General features: G+C 33.1%; 1 protein-coding gene and 1 pseudogene across 1 annotated transcript; one reads left to right on the forward strand and one right to left on the reverse strand.

Annotated features, from left to right (window-relative positions):
- The first annotated feature begins 5,386 nt into the window (after positions 1-5,386).
- Positions 5,387-7,680, forward strand: LOC109806943 (ABC transporter G family member 39-like; annotated as a pseudogene).
- A 3,244-nt stretch (positions 7,681-10,924) lies between these two features.
- On the reverse strand, positions 10,925-15,897 carry LOC109808794 (protein SIEVE ELEMENT OCCLUSION B). Its single transcript, XM_020371934.3, has 8 exons — positions 15,589-15,897; positions 15,077-15,181; positions 14,183-14,631; positions 13,889-13,995; positions 13,483-13,625; positions 12,893-13,384; positions 11,805-12,140; positions 10,925-11,476 (listed from the first exon to the last, which is right to left on the reverse strand). The coding sequence occupies exons 1-8, from the start codon at positions 15,799-15,801 to the stop codon at positions 11,138-11,140; spliced, it is 2,184 nt and encodes a 727-aa protein (XP_020227523.1). The 5' UTR covers positions 15,802-15,897; the 3' UTR covers positions 10,925-11,137.
- Positions 15,898-16,835: the final 938 nt, after the last annotated feature.

The following is a 16,835-nucleotide window of genomic DNA, read 5'->3' on the forward strand; positions in this document are numbered from 1 at the left end:
TTTTATTAATCAATCCAATTCACAAGGGAAAAAAACGGTTAATTTTTATTTTTTTTCAATTTCAATTTTTCGTACGTCCCCCCTCCTTATCTTAATTCTTAACTTCCCAAGATTTGTTTCTAATATAAATATCTCTGTTTATCTTTTCTTTTCATTATTGGTTTTCACCATTACACAACTTTTTGTTTATATTATTCTTCATCTGAATCAAAAGAGTACGTAGAACTGTAGAAGTCTAAGTGTCTTGTTCTTCTTACACTCATAGGTACGCCTTTTTTTTTGGTATTCTAAATTCTTGATTGGAAGTGACAAGAGACCTTTCTTTTCTTTATTATTATAACTTTAAATAATTATAATTTATCATACCTTTAGTAATCATTTATTTTATCTTCACGTGCCTTTTAATAATTTGCATCATCTATGATTCTTGTGTGCCTTCAAAATCAAGAGTCCAACAATCCAACTATTGTCCCAAAGCAAATTACATCATCCATGTGTTATTTAAATTAATTACGTAAATAGTACTATCGTAAAACTATGTATTTTTTTATATATATTTTGTCTCCATCGATTTGAGACTGTTTTGTTACAGTTTTTATTTTACACATTTTTTTGTAAACTTCTAACTAAATTTGATGCACATTACAAATATTCTTAGTTCAATAATATATTTTTTAAAAAATTATAATACTATTTATTTGTCTTTATTATTAGTTACAACTAAATTTGATGCACAATAATGTTGCAAATATTCATTCTTATTAAATTTTTTGTCCACCTAAAATCACAAGTTTTACTAATTATGTTATGATTCATTAATTTTGATTTGTATACAGTTTTCTTGACTAAATTACTATTATTGAAATTTAAATGTAACAATGATTTTATTTTTATGTTTTTGTAAATCTTTTACTCCCACTATTTTTTAAAATTAAATATGTAGTGTTTTAAAATTTGGTTTTAACTAATGGATCTAATCATGACTTGGACTATAATCAATTTGAGTCGATAATCAAATTGGGTATGCACTTAACACCACTATACCATTTAATTCTTTATTTATAATAGACGGATGTTAGAATAAGAGTTGAATAATATCTATAAAAAAACTTGCACTTTTTCAAGCAGTGAAATATTAATGTTGATAATAAAGAGTGTTGGAGAAGAGACAGACGAAACACATAATATTTTTATACTGATTCGTGTCAACCACTAAGACTTTGTCCAGATTTCAATCCAACCAGATTAAGTTCCACTATCTTAAACAAGATACAAGTATTCTTTCAACAAGTCACTTCTAACTCAAACCTAAATGTTATTTGAATTACCTCTTCAAGTAATATACCCAAGTATTCTTTTCACACAAAGTCTCTCTAGGCTTCGAAACTAAGTATTCTTTTACAAACAATCCTCTTCTAGCTCAAACCCAATAACTAAGAGTTACTAAGACTTACAAATTATTTTTGTCTTCCTATCAATATGTGATACAACAATTATGAGTACAAAGAGTTTTACATAGAGCTGTCAAAATGGGCTTGGCCCGGCGAGCCAACCCGGCTCACCACGGGTTTGAGCCGGGTTGGGTTAAAAAAAATTTGAAAATTTTAATACGGATCAAATTTGAACCCGGCTCACCACCAACCCATGATTAATTTTTTTTTTGAAAAAATACAATAATTATTGGGTCATGGAGCAGTCCAACATGAGACAATAATAATTTAATGTTGGATTGTGATTTGTAATTTTTGTGATTTTGGATTATATTTGAAGTTTAAGATAATTTTGGATTATATTTATCTATTTGAGATTATTTAGATTTGATTTGATTGTATTTAAAATTATCATTTAATGTTTGGGATGAATAATTCATTTAAGGATGTCTTAATTAAGAATCTCATATTTTTAAAATAAGTTTAAATTTTTGGGCTTTAGTTGTATATTAAGAAAAAAAATGAAAAAAATTATTTTTTTTAAAGGTGAGCCAACCCGTTTAACCCACCAACCCGTGGTGGGCCAGGCCGGGCTCGATTTTTTTGAGCTCACTGATAAATGAGCCGGGTTGGGTTGGCCCACGAAATGGCCAACCCGTGGTGGGCCGGGCCGGGCCGGCCGGGTAGCCCGTTTTGACAGCTCTAGTTTTACATAACGAATTATTTCTTTTTAAGTTTTTCAAGATAGCTACTTCATTATGATCTTGAAGCTTCTTATATAGTAGCTTGGATGAATATGAGCATTGCAAAATCTTGATGATTCCTCACAAGTTTGCATCATTTGTCTTTGTTACAAGTTCCTTGATGTGAGAAATCACTAGTGCAAAAATTGGATTTAAAATCGGACTTTTAAGATCGGTTACAAGGTAAATAACATGAACACTTTTAAGATCAGTTAAAATTTAGCCGATCTTAAAAGTACTTTTAAGATCGGTTATAAAAGAACCGATCTTAAAAGTGACACTTTTAAAATCGGTTACACAAGAACCGATCTTAAAAGTACTTTTAAGATCGGTTATTTTAAGATCAGTTATAAAATAACCGATCTTAAAAGTACTTTTAAGATCGGTTATTCTATGACCAATTTTAAATGTGCTACTTTTAAAATCGATTATTTTAGAACCGATTTTGTATGCAGTATACAAAATCGGTTATTGAAGAACCGATTTTAAAAGTATCGTCAAAAATCTTTTATATTCCCCTCTATTCTCATTCTCTTTAATCTTTCCCTCCATTCCTTTTTTTAATCTGTGACGCTCTCATTTTCTAAAGTCTCCAATAAGGTAAATTTCGTTTTCGTTTTCGTTTTCATTTTTGTATTCTCATGTTCTTGTTGTGTCTCTTTTCGTTTTCTCATGCTTTTCTCGTCTCTATTTTTGTTGTAGCCGAGTTTTGGTAAATTTCAAACCTGGAATGGCCCGTTCTGCAAGGAGAACGGGCTGTTCTGAGAGGAGAACGGGCCGTTCTGCAAGGAGAACGGGCCACAGGCTGTTCTCCCTTGAGAATGGGCCGTTCTAAAAGGAGAACGGCCCGTACTGAAAATTAATTTTATGACCTTTTGATTAGACTGGAACGGCCCGTTCCAGTTTAATTTTTTTCCCAGCCAAACTTTTAAGGTCAGTTATTAAACAACTGATCTTAAAAGTTAACTTTTAAAATCAGTTGTTTAACCGATTTTAAAAGTCTAACTTTTAAAATCGGCTCTTTCAAAATCGGTTACAGAACCGATTTTAAAAGTTAAAAATAATCGATTTTAAAAGTCTTTTTTCCACTAGTGAATGTTTGTTGATGCATTAAATACTTGCATTAGGGTACTTATCAACTTTAGGCTATAAAGCAAACTATTTGTGGTTGTTGGGGTTATTTTATGGTATTTGTCTAATGAGATATTTTATGAGGGTTATTCTTATAAGGTTTTTACACAAGCATACTCCACAATGATGAGATATTATCCACTTTGGGCCTAAGCCCTCACAGTTTTTCTTTTTGGTCATCACCTAAAAGGCCTCTCTTACATTGGAGTATGTGTGTGCTTTATAAGTTGTTATTTTTTCTTTTATTTTATCAATGTGAGACTTGTTTGTATCTCAACAATGGCGTGTGTCAATGAAGAGCAGGTTCTACATAAACTTTTGTTGACTTTTTCCTTGATTTCAAGGATCTGTTTATCCTTGTTTCTTGTGTTAAGTATGACTTTATTCACTTTAACTGATTTATAAGTTCCAACAAGCTTTCTTAGTTCGATATGTTCAGGAATTGATTAGTCATGTAAATTAGTTGCTATTTATTATAAATGTACGCATTTAAAACTTTAATGAAGTAAGATTGTATGCTTCATCCGATGACACATTGTGTATCTAACATTTTGCATTTTATTCTTCATTTGTTGTGTATTTTGCAAAAAAAAAAAATTCTCTTATAAAAATGATCCAAGATTTTCTTTTGATTTAACACACACACACACATACACACACACACACATATATATATGAAGGGTTCAAACGATACTGATGTAACTTCTACCAACTATTACAATACTTAATAACTTTGTGTTAAATATAAATTTTGTCGATCTAACTATTGAATTATAACTTCATATCACCTTGTATGCTTACGTCAAATTCTGTTAAAATTGAATAACAATTTGAAGGTAATCAAGTTATTCATATTTTAATATATTTTGAAATTTATATATTACATCAATTTTGATCTACATGAATGAGGTATCAAATCATCTTGGATTAATATAAAATTTTGTGTATATGATCTAGGAGCATAGAACTTAATTTCAATTTAATGATAAGTTTTAAAATATTTACATTTAATATAGAGTTATTAAGCAATGTAATAGTTGGTAAAAGTTACACTAGTGTCATTTGATCCCTCCCCTATATATATACATATTAAAAATTAGTGAATAAATAAATTTTATAGTATATTTTTTTATTTAAAATTACATATTTATTCTTCTAATATAATTATAATTTATTTCTTTATACAAGAGAAAAATAAAAAAGTAACTTTTGACCAGATGAAACTTAGAACACTAGTGAATGTGATTATTTAATCACTTTAATGATCACTAAATCAATATGCTCTATTGTTATATATTTGACTTAAATAATTTATATACCATGTTTTAATTTAAAATTATGTATTAATTTATGCAGTTCAATTAGTTTATAATTTAATTGTTTTGTGAGTATTATATTAACTACAATTTTTTTAGAAGTCTTTAAAACATTGTATGAATTTTATTAAATTTGTAAGTATGAAATGTATATGACATGAAAATTTTTTAAAAAATTAATAAAGACCAAGTCATGCAGCTCAATTAGTGAGTCACTAGTTTGACTTTTGATCCACTAACTTGGTACTTTAGCCGATTTGATAACCGGTCCAAAATTTGAAACTATACAAATATGTCTGCAAGTGGCTCTAGAAATTTGGATGAAGAACGTGGCTTGGAATCATGATGTCTCAATTGATGGAGATGCAAGAAAAATAAAATGTAAGTACTGTGAAAAGGTTTATACAGGTAGAATGTATCATTAAAACACCATTCGACTGGATTTAAGATGTTGAAGTTTGTCAACCCTTCTGGATAGGAAGTAGATGTGGGATATTGTCCATAAGTTACATGAAAAACTGATAAAGAAATCAAAGCTCAAAAGAGTTTGAAGGTGGAGAAGATGATGAAAAGTCACGAAGAGCCTCCAACAAGCTTTTTCAAGAAGAAGGGAGTTAGCTCCCAAGCCACTGTCGATTTTATTTTCAAGAAAACTGAAAGAAAGGATGCACCTTACAAACTACCAAGTTTTTTTTACAATAATTTATTCCATTTAAAGCAGAAAAAAGTGAGGATTTTTCAAAGATATGTGAGTTAATAGTAAGACATGGTCCTGGATTTGGTTCTATTGAAGGGTATTAATGGAGCTTTCAAGCCAAGAGTTCTCACTACTCTAATGGGTGTCACTGGTGCAGGCAAAACAACCTTGATGGATATACTTGCTGGTAGAAAAATAAGAGGATACGTTGGAGGAAATATCACAATCTCTAGGTATTAGAAGAAGCAAGAATCATTTGCAAGGATTTTTGGCTACTATGAGCAAAATAACATCTACTTTCCTCATGTTACCATTTATGAATCCTTTCTCTATTCATATTGGCTTTGATTTTCCCTAAACATTAATGCTGAAACCAAAAAGATTGGTATCTAAATCCTATGTGCTTTTATTGGCTTTCATGTTTATTGTTTTTAGTTTAACATAGGCTTTTAACCAATTTGAACACTTGAGATTTTCATGAAGTAACCAATTTGCTCATGTTGCATCCTTGTCCCATGTTGCATCTTTCCTTTTTCTAGATTAAGCTACTATGGCAAGTCCATCCATGAGGTTACATGTAAATATTTTTAGTATCTACATAAGTTTCAAAACTAAATTGAACATTCATGAATCAAATTATTATGTCATTAAAAAAACACAAGGAAACAAATTTTATGTGCCTTACAAAGAAAAATAAAACTTGCATGTTTAGTCAATGTTACTAAGTTTGAAAATGATTAATGGTTTCAAATGTTCATTAAATAAGTCATGGAACTTGTGGAAATGAAACCACTAAGACAATTATTAGTTGGATTTTCCAGTGTTAATGGTCTCTCATTAGAGCAACGCAAAAGGTTAATTTTTGCTATTGAACTTGTGGCAAATCCTTTTATAATATTCATGGACGAGCTTACTTTTGGAATAAATGCAAGAGCTACAACTATTGTCTTGAGAACAATTAGGAACACAATAGATACTTGAGGAACAATTGTTTGTACCATCCATCAGCCTAGCATAAACATATTTAAATATTTTAATGAGGTTAAACAAAAAAAAAACAATGTAACAATTCTAGTTTGCTCTTTTCCATTATTGAGTTTTTAACCTTTTTGTCACAATGAAATGCAACTTTTGCTAATGAAGCAAGGAGGGCAAGAGTTATATGTGGGACCACTTGGACATCATTCTTCCCATTTAATTAGTTACTTTGAGGTAGAAAAATGCTATGAGAAATAAGGAATACTGAAATCATATTTTGCTTCAAATCATTTTTTTCATGTAAATATTTATTTCATGTCACACATTCATCTTGAAGGGAATCCATGGTGTAAATAAGATTAAAGATGCCTATAATCCAACAACATGGATGTTGGAAGTCACAACTTCAATAAAAGAAATGGAATTGGGAATTGATTTTGCTGAGGTGTACACTTTTATTTTATTTATATAGGTATTTTCAGTTGTGTGAAGTCTAATAAAACTACAAAACACAAAAGTAATTTGCTAGAAAACACAAAAGGGCTTAAGTTCCAATAAGGTTTTTGTTATTGTTAAAATTATTTACATTATACTAAAATGGTGTTTGATGATATTTGCTCTTTGACATTTTATTTCAAGAGAAACAAAGCTAGTGTTTGAAAGATCACCCAAAACTTCCTTATAAAAATAATTTACATTGCAAATGAAATTATTAATATTATATTAAATTTATTTCATCAACTATCACAAATTACACTCACAATTTAAAATTTCATTCACAATCATAGTTGGAAATCACTTTTTTAAAAATCATATAATGTCATATTGGTATTTTAGACTTATAGTAGCAAATACCCAATTATATTTTAATGGAGGCAAAGAAAAAAGGGAATTAACCAAAGAGTTGTTTAGACACACATTCTTTCATTATGTTTATTGTGCACTGGGGGTTTTCACATACACATGTCTCCATATTGGTAAGATATTATTCACTTTGGGCTTAAGTTCTCGTGATTTTACTCTTGGTCATCACCCAAAAGGCCTATTAAAAATGAAGACTATTGTATTATATAAACCTATGTCTATCCTCTTGTTTGAATAATGTGATATTTTATTTGTATCCCAAAATTTCTCCCCTTAAACAAATGACCATGGTTTAACCTCCCTTTGCAACAGAAGCCATCAGTCCACGACTATGTCTAATGGTGGCCCATAAAGCTCAGTCATGCTCCAAGTACTTGCATTATCACTCCATTGTTAACTCACGATAGTAGGACACACCTCTTAATCCTTAATGTTACAAATAAAACTTTCTTCCATATATGAACTCATTATTAGGAAGACTTTTGATGCAAGGAATCCAATACCTAAATCCACTTGCTAATTACATCATACTTATCGAGTTGGTCACCTTGTCAAACCACCAAATTTAATACCAATTGTGTATTAGGGGATTTCCACAAACATATGTCTCCATATTGGAAATATATTGTAACTTTGGGCCTAAGTCCTCATGGTTTTACTTTTGGTCATCACCTAAAAGGTCTATTAACAATGAAGACTATTGTATGTATATAAACCCATGTCTATTCACTTGTTTGAATGATGTGAAACTTTGGTTGTATCTCAATAATACTCCCCTCAAACAAAGCATCATAATTTAACCCCTATTTGTAGTGGAAGCCATCAGTCCATGAATATATTCAATGGTGGCCCATAGAGCTTATTCACGCTCTAGTACTTGCACCATAACTCCATCGTTAACTCAAGATAGTAGGACGTGCCTCCTAAACCTCAATGTTACTGAGAAGACTCTTTTCCATATATAAACCCACTGTTAGGAATACTTTCAACACAAGGAATCCAATACCCAGATCCACAGCCAACTACATCATACTTGTCAAGTTAGTCACTTCGTCGAATTAATGACTCTGATACCAATTATTGTGCATTGGGTGGTTTTCACACACATGTCTCCACATGGATAAGATATTGTCCACTTTGGATATAAGCGCTCATGGTTTTACTTTTTGTCATCACCCAAAAGGCCTGTTATCTATGAAAATTTGTATGTATATAAACCCATGCCATCCTATTTTTTGGACAATGTGAGATTTTGGTCGTATCCTTACAATCATCCTTTCAAACAAAGAACCATGGTTTAACCTTCATTTGAGGTAGAAGCCATCAGTTCACGAGTATATCCAATGGTAGCCCATAGAGCTTAGTCATACTCTAAGTACTTACACTTCCACTCCATCATTAGTGGGACATGCCTCCTAATCCTCAATGTTATTAAGAAGACTCTCTTTCAAATATGGACCCACCACTAGGAAGACTTTCAACACAAGGGATTCAATACCTAGATCCACTTGCTAGCTACATTATACTCATTGATTTGGTCACCTAGTTGATCCAGTGACCCTGATACCAATTTTTGTGCACCAGGGGGTTTTCACACACACATATCTCAACATTGGTGAGATATTGTCCATTTTAGGACTAAGCCCTCATGATATTTCTTTTGGTCACACCTAAATGGCCTATTAACAATGGAGACTATTGTATGTATATAAACATATATCCATCCTTTTGTTTGAACGATATGGAACATTGATTGTATCCTAACAATCCTCCCCTCAAACAAAAGATCATGGTTTAACTCCTTTTTTCAATGAAAGCGACTAGATCATGAGTATATCTAATGGTGGCTTATAGAATTCAATCACGCTCTAAGTACTTACACCGTCACTCCATTGTTAACTCACAATAATGTGGACATGCCTATTAACCCTCAATATTACCAAGAAGACTTTCTTCCACATATGGACCCACCATTAGGAAGATTTTTTACATTAGGGATCCAATACCCGAATCTACCTACCAACTACATCATACTTGTCGAGTCGGTCACTTGGTTGAACCAATGACTCTAATACTAATTGTTATGCACTGAGGGCTTTCCACAAATACATGTCTCTATATTGGTAAGATATTATTCACTTTGGACCTAAGTCTTCATGGTTTTGCTCTTGGTCATCGTTCAAAAGGCTTATTAACAATGGAAACTATTGTATGTATATAAATTCATATCTATCCTCTTGTTTAAATGATGTCGGTCTTGATTGTTTCCCAACACCATCTATTCCCAAGGAACTCGTTATTTACCATAACATTTTATCCATACATCATAGGTAGGTGATATCCAAAGCCTTATAGCCACCATTATATATATATATATATATATATATATATATATATATATATATAAATATATATATGTGTGTGTGTGTGTGTGCTTATAGTTAGTGTACTCATGCAAGAATTGCTCAAGAACCAACTTAGTACCATACCTTCCATTATCAAGGATTAATCAAACAACAACATTTCCAATTTTTAAAACAAACATGTACTTATTGTGTTCCACAAATAGAGCACTTTGTTTGGCTACATCTTATAGATTAATTCATGTCAATGTTGACAATCAAATGCTTGAGGCACTTCTCTTGGTGCAAAAGAGGCCACCAATCAAGAAGCTTTGAGAAAACCTTATTTACTCGCCTTCACCCATAGTCCCATAGAAAACACCACTATTGAAAATCTTACATCCACAATGGTTCCTTTGCACTCCAAATTCATAGCATTCTATAGTGCAATCTCAATACTTTCCAAACACGCCTCACTTAAAGAATTCAAAACTATTACCACACCTCCTTACTCAACATAATGGAAAAGCCATTCTCTTTTTGACCATTTGAAATTCCTCTAATCAACTTATTCATGTAGAGTGTACCATCAAAAACAAGATCACTTTCTCCTTTTTTCTTGTTCACACGACTATTCTTCTCTCAAACTGTTCCCAATCTCCCTAAACTTAAATGTAAAAATTAATTTAATTAATTGGGAACCAAATTGAAAATATAGTAGTATTAGTATTAAAATACCAAATGGTGACATGGCCCAAAATTTGAAAATTATTTAATACTTCATTTTATTAATTCAAATTGACAGATAATCATAAAATCATTTTATACATTGATTTGAATTTATGAAACGAAATATCAAATGGTTTTCAAATTTTTTAAAAATTTGCAGATTTGATCTGTGCATTAAAATTTTTAAATTTAACGGTTAGATCGTTAAAATTTGATATAAAATATGAGTTATTGAACGAAGTAACTTTAGGTAGATTTACTCATGGAATAAACAGATCCCTAATCATATATAATAAATTAGGAGAAGAAAAAACAATGGGAAACAAGAAGATTAGAAACTTACTTTTATTGAAGAAGATGAAATGGAAGACAAATAGTGCTACATGAAAGAGAAAAAGAGAAAGACACTTTCTTTTAAAGCAATGGATGCATTCGACAATGAGAAATGAATAAGGCATCGTGAGACATCAAGAACTACATGGATGTCACAATTGAGACAAAGTCAAGAGAAGAGTAGAATATTTCACACCAACAAAGAGTAGAGAAGCGTGCACAATAAGTTTGTCTTTCTAACTTTTCATATTTAAAATTAGTTTTTTTTAATTCTTAAAATAAAATTATTGTACGCATTGGTTGAAATCATGCCCAAGGCGTGTCTTCAAACTTCATAATTTATGTGAGAAGTTAACGCAACTGAGAACTGTAACTTTATAATTTATTGGTTTTCAAATTACTATCCTCTTAATGCCAATAGTACAATAAGAGCCAAGTCCTTACCACTCACATTTTATTACATTGTTCTGTGATTAAAAAAAAAAAAAAAAAAACACATGCAAACACGTAGGACTGTGCATGAGACCTCGGAGAAACAAATGCTGCAGCAAGAGCGAATAATTAATGAATATGATCAAAGGGTGGGAGGAGTAACGGTGCTGACAAAAAAGTCCTCGTCAATTTTTTCATCGTGGCAGCACTGAAAAGTGGTGAGCACGTGCATGTTGCGGCGACACTCGGGGCACGTGAGCCTCTCAGGGATTCTCCCCATTGAATGGGAAAACTCGAACCTGCAGCAAGGACTAATAACCGAATGAACCTTGTCGTAGTGACTCTTAAAAGCTTGTTCAAACCCGTCTCTCTCAGCATCACCTTGCCACACACCATCATACTCTACTAAGGTCTGCAACCCCGTCGTGGCATGCCCATTCACCACGATGTGGGACCCTCTCGCGAGAACCATCCACCCACCCTATTATTAGAATACAAACAAAGTCTCACATAGTAATAACACAAAAGTATAGAGATGAGTTTATAAGCATTCATAGAGTTTCCATTGGAATAAGACATTTTAGGTGATAACTAAAAGTAAATCTATGAAATAATAATCTTGACAATGAGTGTGTTTGAATACAAGTTTACGAGTGTAGAGAGCTTTTTTATCGAAAAATATTCTTTACTTTGGATAGCTAAACTCTCAAAAAATATTTTTAACTTGTATTCAACCAGACTCAATATGATGTTAACATGGAGCTATGTGTGAATTCCCCTGTGTATATCTCTATAAAACAACCCATCACCTGTTTGTCGTAGCTTAGAAGCTTCTTGATTTCCTGCATCACGTGGTCCTCGTCATCGGTTTGCTTGAGTTGGAGCTTGGAGAAGAGCATGCTCTGAAGACGGGTCCAGAAGAACCATATCATGCTCTGCTCTGACCAGTATTGTGTGTTGAGCTTGTCGCGAATTATGGTGTCGATGATTTTCTGCACTTGCTCCCTCTTGTTGCTCTTCCCGACGTACACCATCTCTAAGGGTATTTGTGTGGCGTTTGCAACCCTGCGGGCTTCCTTCACGAATCTTCTTACCCATTCAGGGTCGTCACCTCCGTACAAGAAAATGTATTTTCCATCCTTGATCTGTGTGTGCATTCACAAATCGACAATTGGTTAATTTTCAAGACAAGAAAGGCTACTAATTTGTAACACATATTGTGTTATTCTCTAAAGTTTGTGTTAAATTCGATAGATAGAGATTTATTTACTGGAAATCTCACATTTAATGAGAATGGCATAATAGAGTATAATTGGAGAAAAATCATCATTTTACAAGATAATTTTGTAAAGTTAAATTAGAGTCATAATTCACTTTCTAAAATGGTAGTAGAATCTATCCTAAACATTATCTAGTGTTGCTATCACTAAAGACATGTTGTCATTATGGATGAAAGCCTGTCACAACTACACATAATAATATTCATGTCTCCTTGAGAACTAGTTGCCATACTTTTGACCCTTTTCCCGTTAAAACTTAAATGGCTCATTTGGTTCTGTACAAGTTTAACCATAGAGTTAGCAACTTAGCAGTATGCTTTTAGGTTGGGGGCTGTGTTGCTAAACTTTTCGTGACATTCCTATTGAATTCACAGAGTTCTATACATAGTAAAAAAACACTGGTAGTTTTTTTCGATTGGATAAAAACTAATCTCATTTGCCATACTTTAATTGCTACTGACTAAAAGAGTTTTTGCAGGGACAGGGATACATCAATTAACGTAACATATGAAAAAAAGTGCCTAACTGTTAGGTGAATCCTTCATGTTAAAACATTGGTAGTCAAGGGAAGAAAAAAGGTTTTCTGATTGACAGAATATATGTATATATATGCTTACCCAGTTCAATATTTCTGAGTCAATGCCATCTACCAGCAATTCAAGTCTCCAAGTCTCTTCCTTCCATAGAGCTTCTTCTCTAGAACTTGTGAAGGGGTAGGCAGCACTTCCCCATATCCACATCATGTGAATAGCATTGGGGCAAGAAACCCTCCCTTGTGGGTCCAAAACCACAAGAATAGGCTTATTCTTGTACTTCCATTCACTTTGGATGAACCAGATAACTGGCTTTCCTATCAAAGAAGGATGAAACACTGAGTACCATGACATGTTTTCTTGCAGGCTCTCAAACTGCTTTTGCCTTGGGTCTTTCCATTCAGAGTTTGGGTCCACAATGGGGATCCAAACCAACTCATATCTACTCTCCATTCTCGGTGCATGAGCCTTTGATTCGTTGTAGATTTGTTCTAGAATAAGAAGCTCGTCGGTGGAAATCTCCATGCCTGAAAATAGAAGCAGCACGTTCTTCCTTCTCAGTGGCTCAAGGCTAACCTGTTTGTTTCCATTAGTTATATAAACATTAGCATCATCACCATTTTAACGCTCTCATCCAGCATATAGGTAGATAGCGTAGTGTTAGAAAATCAAACCCTTTTCTTGGTAACACCATCGTATAAAGGTAGAATATCATCCTGAGCGTATATCAGAGCCTTGAGAACCTTCATATTGTCAGTATGTGGTTTTGAAAATAATTCACGTAGCATTTGGTAAGCTTCAGCATCCATCTTTTTCCCTGCATTGAATGATGGTATTAATTATTAGGTGCAGTTTGGTTACAGAATATTTTGGCTTTTCAAAAATAAAATAACATTTTGGATGCCCAAATATTATTTTCCTTCTTACACCATGCAAAAACAATGTAACAATTTTATAATAAAAAATAAAAGTAGAAAATATTTTCTCCAACAAAATGGACCTCCCTATTGTAATCATTTCAATTTTTTATGATTAATTTATTTATGGATAGATAAAGAGATGAATATAAAAGTGGCATACCAATATGTTCGTGGCAGCTATGCAGTAGCTGCCTGAGATGGTCGATTATGTTTTTGAGCTTGAAAGTCAATGTGGATAGCTCCCAAGCGTCAGTGGATGTGAAGATCCTGAAACAGTGATTTTGATATATTATATGTGAGTGTCTTATTAAACAAACACTGCATTTAGTAATTAGGTACACTCATACACCATGTCTTTCAATCATGTGCTTCGGTTGATTCATTCATAAAGAGAATGCAAACCCTGTAGTTGTTAACAAACATAAAAATCTTGAAAATTGATGAGAAAACATACTCATAGCCAAGTGTAGTGAGGCTGGTAATCTGAGCTGCACAAGCCACAATACTTCTGATGGTCCAGTAGGAAGCAACTGGAACATAGTTATTGGCAGTGGTGTAGGCTGTCATGTCTTGTGTGATGTACTGAGTTGGCAGATCATGGAACTCTATCACAACCTTGGTCACCTCCAAAATGACACTAACTAGGTCATTAAGGGCATCAAACCGTGGTTTCAACGTGTTTGCATGCTCCATGATGCTAGGTAGTTGCTTCAGAATTGCCATTGATTTTGCAAGCTGGTTTGTGTCATGAATTTGAGCAAGAAGCCAGAATTCACCATAAGTCAGAGCAAAAGCGGCTAAGGCCAACACTATCTTCACATCCCACTTGTAGATTGTAAGCATGTCAAATATTGCAACTGTTGTGGAGTGTGCATCTATACCACCCAGAGTCTTGTAGGAAATCTGAAATTTCACGTGGTTTTGATATTGTTAAGTTTTTACGATTGGTGGAAAAGTATGCATGTAGCTGATGTTCTGGCTGTGTTAGGCATGAGTACATGCCAATCATTAATGAGGAAAGTAAGGTTTGGACTTGGTGGGTTTACTACATCCTTCTGATTTTTTTTTTTTATAAAAACAAATAATATAATAAGTTTAATGATCATGCACTAATAATAATGCATAACAGTACCCTTTTTCTCATAATATAATAGTGTTTTTTGTACTATTATTTGTTTCTTGTAAAAAGGATTGGAAATATTATTATATACCCCCTTTACAAATTAAGAACAAGATTTCTGTAAGTAGTTCAAACTCTTGTGACAGTTTTTCAAGCCATGTTAACATTGTTTCAGTGAGTACACAGAGAATGACATAAAAATCTTGGTCTAGGATATTTTTCTCTTACCTCACAGGAAATTCGATCAATCTTAGCAGATAGAGCCTCCAGCATGTTTGTGTGGCCAGGATGGTGGCTTCTGTCTTCGATGTGATCAACACGAGCATGGGGGCCCTGAAAGAAAGTCCAGGTTAATCAGAAGATAGGAAAATCTTAGACAAATCAAAATCTTAATTAAAACCAATCCTCAGTGAACATGATTCGAGGGAGAAAAAAAGAGAAACTGATATTGAAGAAAAATGTTATTAGATTGAATAAAATGTGTATTTATAATATAATTGCGAGAGTTTTATATCGGCCAACTATTAATTAAAAACTTCACCTCAGATACTTACAACGTGTGTTCTTTTTTCAAAGTATAGGGACTAGGACCTATTTTGACCAAAAATTGAGGTATCTAAAACATATCTTACACTTTTTCAATTGTGGAGTGGGAGTAGGAAATAAAGAGGAAACAGGACAGTATTTAAGTCCCCAAAATATTTGCATAAGCAACATTTTAAGCTATTAGCATATCATACCCTTGCAGCATCTTCAGACCTCATGTTGGAACGTGTAAAAACATCCTCAACTATGAGAAGAAGGGGCCTGACATCATATTCTATCCCCTCAGGGTTATGCTCTGTCGCAATTTTCTTCACCAAAACGCTGTCATCAGATATTGCGGCCGCAGGCATCACTCTTCCACCTTTTACCATTTGTTGCATAGCACCCAACTTGCCAATGCTATTCATGGTGAGCTATACAAAACACAATGCAGATCAAGAACTCTAGCTTTGAGTCAAAGAGACAACAAAAGGCTTGTGTAGTTGCGTTTCAAGTGCAATGTGATAGGCCTACATATAATAGATAGAAAGGAATAAACCCCACTTGAATCAACTTCCTTTCTTTCCACATAATTAAGTTCTTGGGACGTTAAGAGGAAGAAAGAAAGAAAGCCTTAAAGGAAGAAAGAAAGAAAGCCTTAAGCTTCTTTTGTCCCATGTCCCCACCTCTTCACTTTAGTATCTATCTTAAAAATATAGATTATAGGCCTAACTCAACATGTAAAGAACTAAGCACGTGAGATTTGTAGGATTAGACATTAGTGAGTAGTCTAATAACAATCTATAGTAGGTGATCCAAAAAAGATTAACAACAATAACTAGGATAGAGGCTGTTAAAGCAGTAAAACTTTTCCTTTGTTTTTTACTGCTATAATTAATTATGGTTGCTTGCATTAGTGGGTAAAGTTCTGCAGTAATTATGTTTACTTAGTGCAGTAGATAATATCTTGTTAGGTTTCTGATTTTAGGCAAATCTACACACTTAATGATGGTGGAAACATGTGTTTTACTGACAATATTTATGGGCTCTATGTATGGCTGTCATTTTTCATGTATTTACCTTATATATGAATGAAAACAAGCAGAATGGTATGGTTGTTCAGCAAATACGAAATTGCTCTGTTCCCTAACTTTTCCTCTTCTCTGTTTTATGGTTTGTATGGTTTTTATGTTTTATGCTTCTGCTGCCCATTGCTTGTCTTAACAGTGGTATCCAGAGCATTGTTCTTATAGGCCGTGGGTCTGAAAAAAAATTGAGAGGAGAGATTAAACACTTGTGAGTGAGTGATAAAATGGCTTCGGGGAATAATGGTGTATTTGCTGTTCCTCAATTTTCTGGGGGAAAACTATCACACATGGATTGTCAAAATGAGATCATGTTTGAAGTCTTTTGGCTTATGGGAGTATGTAGATCAAGATAAGGAAGTTCCACCATTGAGGGC

This window comes from Cajanus cajan, chromosome 4 (genome assembly GCF_000230855.2).
Source record: "Cajanus cajan strain Asha chromosome 4, NIPB_CcT2T_4, whole genome shotgun sequence".
NCBI lineage: Eukaryota > Viridiplantae > Streptophyta > Magnoliopsida > Fabales > Fabaceae > Cajanus > Cajanus cajan.